Source organism: Tetrao urogallus, assembly GCF_951394365.1.
Source record: "Tetrao urogallus genome assembly, chromosome: 24".
Taxonomy (NCBI): domain Eukaryota; kingdom Metazoa; phylum Chordata; class Aves; order Galliformes; family Phasianidae; genus Tetrao; species Tetrao urogallus.
In genome coordinates this window covers 2,944,204-2,948,441 of record NC_136837.1, presented here as the reverse complement: position 1 = coordinate 2,948,441, position 4,238 = coordinate 2,944,204, and the positions used below count along the sequence as shown (strand labels likewise).

The 4,238-nt window shown below is 54.7% G+C and overlaps 1 protein-coding gene across 1 annotated transcript; it reads right to left on the bottom strand.

Moving 5' to 3' along the window:
• Positions 1-701: 701 nt before the first annotated feature.
• Positions 702-3,480, bottom strand: LOC306955069 (specifically androgen-regulated gene protein; the record flags this gene model as incomplete). Its single annotated transcript, XM_079546301.1, has 3 exons — positions 702-1,942; positions 2,282-2,459; positions 3,388-3,480. The coding sequence occupies 3 exons, from the start codon at positions 3,478-3,480 to the stop codon at positions 702-704; spliced, it is 1,512 nt and encodes a 503-aa protein (XP_079402427.1).
• Between the last annotated feature and the right edge of the window lie 758 nt (positions 3,481-4,238).

Genomic DNA, 4,238 nt, shown 5'->3' with positions numbered 1-4,238 from the left:
ATCCCACTGCCCTCATTAAAGAGGCTCTCTGCCCTGCTGAAGTTCCTTCTAGTCTGCAGAAAGGGGCAGTGTGGACTCCATGGGGATGTGGGCTAGCTGGGGCTGCTCCTGGTGTGCAGATGGGCAGCATCCAGCCCCCACCCAGCACTGCGCTCCCCAGGCCCTCGACTTATGAGTGCAAATGATTGTCAGGGAGAGGGAGTGCAGCCTAAGTGTCAGAGGAGAGATTGAGCTCTGAGTGAAGGGGTCAGAGATCTGAAGGCAAGATATCTGGTAAGTCCATTTTTCACAGCCCATTGCCTTTCCAGAACAAATTCCCTGCTTGGAGATAGCAGCTGTTTCCTCCTGTGAGCAGAACCCTGCCATCCCCCTCGGGCACCAGCATCACAAATATCACAGAGACCCAAACCTTGTCTCTTTCTTCATCCATAGGCAGCCCCTTTTAAAGCAAGCCAAACCTGCGGCTTCCCCTTTGTGACAGCCCCTAAATGCATTAATGATTCTGTAGATCATGCCCCAGCCACACACTGGCTGTGTACAAAGCATCATATACAAGTGGCACTACTTTATTAGGCACGATGCCCTGAGCAACTCCATGAGCAGCAAGCCCCATGTTTGCCCCCCAAGCTGTCCCAGCAGCAGGTGCTCATCCAGCAGAACCACGCAGGCTTGCAGGCTGTGCTCCTCGCTCTCGCTCAACGCTACTCCTTCAGCAGGCCAAGCTTCCTCAGTGCCTCACGCCGGTGCTCCTCTGTTGAGCCCTTGGGGGAAATCTTCACGCTGACGCAGGAGCGGGTCGGCCGGGGGAAGCTGGGCAGCGGGCTCGATCTTTTCTTGCTGCTCTTCTCCACCTCGGTGGGCTCCTTCAGTGCAGCAAAGTCCTTCCCTGCCCCAAGGGATGCGGGCCGCGGTCTGCTGCTGCGCAGGAAGCTGGGTGCCAGCCGCTCGATGAAGGACATCTTGCCCAGCGAGCCGCTGCCCTTGATGCCCGGCTCCTTGGCCATGCAGCTGCCCAGCCCTACGCCGGAGCGCTCCAGGGTGTTGGATTTGAAGTTCATGGCCCGACCCGCTGGGGCCGTGCTCGGTGCTGCCTGGCCCTGGTTGCAGGGAGGTGGCACGGGGCCGGGCCGGGCGCAGGGCTCCTGCAGGTCCTGTGGCAGCCCCAGCTTCTCCAGGGCTTCCCGCCGGGCCTTTTCTCTCTCCTTGGGGTCGTGCTGCCCTGAATTCTGCTTTTCTGCAGCAGTGTCTCCAGCAGAGCCGGCGGGTGATGGCGGTGGTACCTTCACCTTCTGCCCGTGCTCCGCACCGAGCGGCACTGGGCTGGCTTTGCTGGTTCTCAGGATAATGTTTGGTGGCAGTTTTCGTGGTTTGGGGGCTGTGGGAGGCCCACGCTTGGTTTCGGGGTCCTGCGGGACCTCCTGTGCTGCTGGGTGCTCCGCTTGGCTCTGAGGAAGCGCTGCGCTCTCCCGGCCCATCTCTTGGTGTGGCAGTGATGTGGGATCGGGGACAGCAGCCATTCCCAGGGCTGGACGGGGCCGTGTCCAACTCTCCTCTGTGTTGTCTTTTCTGGCATCTGAGCCATTGCTTCGTGACTGCTCTGTATGGCTCTCCTGGTTGTCCTGGAAGGGAGCTGGAGGTGGGATGATCAGGGATCTCACCTCTCTTCTCACGTTACCTTGGCCAAGCCTGCCCTCCTTGCCCATCTCCTGTGGAGATTTACCCCGTGGCACCGGGTCCTGCATGGTGTGCGCATCTGTTTTGCCATCAGCTCTGTTTGCTCTTTGTGCATTTGCTGCAGTGATGTTCCTAGGAAGGCTGTGGTAGCCTGGGCTTGGTGCCATTGCTGGAGCTGAGCTTGGGAAGCTAGAGGAGCCCTCGGTGCCCTTCTGGTCGGCTGCATGCTGCTGAGCTGACCTTTCAGGAGGATCCCTCTTCTCCAAATCTAGGCAGAGAGAGATGAGAAATCATGCACTGTGCTGCACATGCACACAGGATATCTTACCATTTACACAACGCTTCTTCATGTCTGGTGATGACAAGCAGAGAAGCTCTGCCTAGCAGTTCTGTTTGCCACATACCCAGCACTTGGGAGAACGCAGCTGGTGCCCTACATATCCCACCACACACAGCCTCCTCTCACCCATGGAGTGATAAAAACCATCTGGCTTTTGCTTACCAAATTAATAAAACTGGGGCAACGCTCCCTCCCTGCCTGCCAAGGAAACTCACCCCAGTGTGGAAATCCTTTGCAAATAGGGCTGGAGTCCAATTCCCAGCTTACCCTGGGGAGCAGAGTCTCTCTTCAGCCGTGCCCTGGGCAGCTGGGAGGCCTCTGCATAGTCAGTCTCATCAGTTGAAACCCCACTATCTGCTTCTGCATCCAATGAGCCAATGGTTTCTTCTAAGAACATCAAGCACTCCTTCTCTTCCACAGATAAATAGTCATAGCTGTTATCACTCTGAGAAAAGAAGGGAAAAAAAAGTACTGATAGGAACTGCAGTGCGCTTTTATTTATCTGGGGGTGGCAGTGTCTCTCCTTGTTCTCCCACTGACATCGCAGCTTTGAAAGGGACACAGCGAGATCCTGTTTCATTTTTGTTGCATTTCAAGCATCGTGAGATACGATCACTGTGGAAGTGCCAAGTCAAAGTGCAACATGAAATACACATCATTAAAAAGCTGAAGTGCAGGAAAGGATGGAGCATGTGTCAGATCAACAACCATGGGGGAGAAATTGTTCCAGGTGGAGTTGTTTTGCAAAGAGGCGCCTTCCCAAGCCTTGCACCATGCAATGCTGCAACCAGTTTGTCCATCCCTAATAAATTTTAGAGGGTTTGGTTCTGGTTTGCAGTACATCAAATGGAAAACCTGCCCAGGACTGAGCTCTGTCCTAGCACATATCAATTATGCTCCAAGTCAGACAGGATGTAATTAAGCCATCAATCTTGGAATCAGTGTTTGGAGACAAACAAGTTTTAAGGAACAGATAATGAAAAATTGCACATCTACACCCATTGTCCCAGCTCATCTCCATCTTAACTCCTAAACCCATCTCTTGTCAGCCAGGGAGGAGTACAACTCGATGCCTTCTCCAGGTGCAGTCACCCTCGTTGGAGCCACTGTGACCCAGTTATCCTACTGGTGCTGGGACAACCTGCCCTGCCCCCGGGCTGTGCCAAGGGCTCCCGCAGTTTGGTGTTATTCCCTGAAGAAATCAAGCAGTGAGCTTGATCGCTGCCGTGTAGGTGTGAGAGATCGTGAGCGTTTTGGGGTCGGGATCCGTGAGGTCCTTGTGCTGCCACAGCAGTTTTGAGCAGAAATCCAACCGAAATCTCATGCTGAAGGGAGTGAGCCATGTCTGGGCTGAGCGCAATGGGACGACTTACCCGCTGCGAGTGGTTGGAGGCTGTGCTGACCATGCTGTCACAGCTGTCTGAGTTGCAGGCAGCCATGCCCAGCCCCAGGTCCTTCCCAGGCATGTCAAGGGCTGAGGTGCGGGCTGGGACAGCACGGCTGGAGCAAGAGAAAGGAGATGTGTTAGGCTGCAGGGCTGCTGCGTGCAAATGTGCGCGCTCTTAGGCTGCTCCTAGCAAGGAGAAGGCATTTTTGAAAGCACCTTTGGAAACGATTTGTTTTTTTTTCCAAATGTATTAGAAATGGAGTAAGGCCTGGAGAACCTATCCCATAAGGAGGGTGACGATTTAATCACCCTGGAGATGTGGTTCCTGAGCAAAGGAAGGAGCTGCAAGCCAGCAGCAGGCATGCACACTGACTGGTTGCAATTGAGGAGAGCTGGCAGGGCTGTTCCACCCCAAGTTGAGAGCCCTGCCTATGGCTGGTAGCACCTCCACACCCACTGCGTGCCCACTGAACAACGAGTAGCTCTTGGGGTTTCTACGTGCAAGACCATTCTGGGGCAGGGACCCCAGGATCCCATGCAGGTCAGTTACACTCACAGCATGCACAGCAAACAGAGCTTCACCCCCGGGAAGAAAAGACGAAGCAGCCTACAGAAGCCATAATTACTTGTATCTATAAAGCATTAATTAAAAAGGTACTGACACCACCAATTACGTGCTTTCTTTGCTTGCACCGCCCATTCTTTGGGAGATGAGAGCAGGGCTGCAGAGCACAGCAAACAAACGCCCTCCCCAACACACACAGGCCCACGCAGGAGCAGTTGTTTGCGGGCAGACAGAGGAGCTCTTTGTGCTGCAACCTGGCCACAGGAGCACAC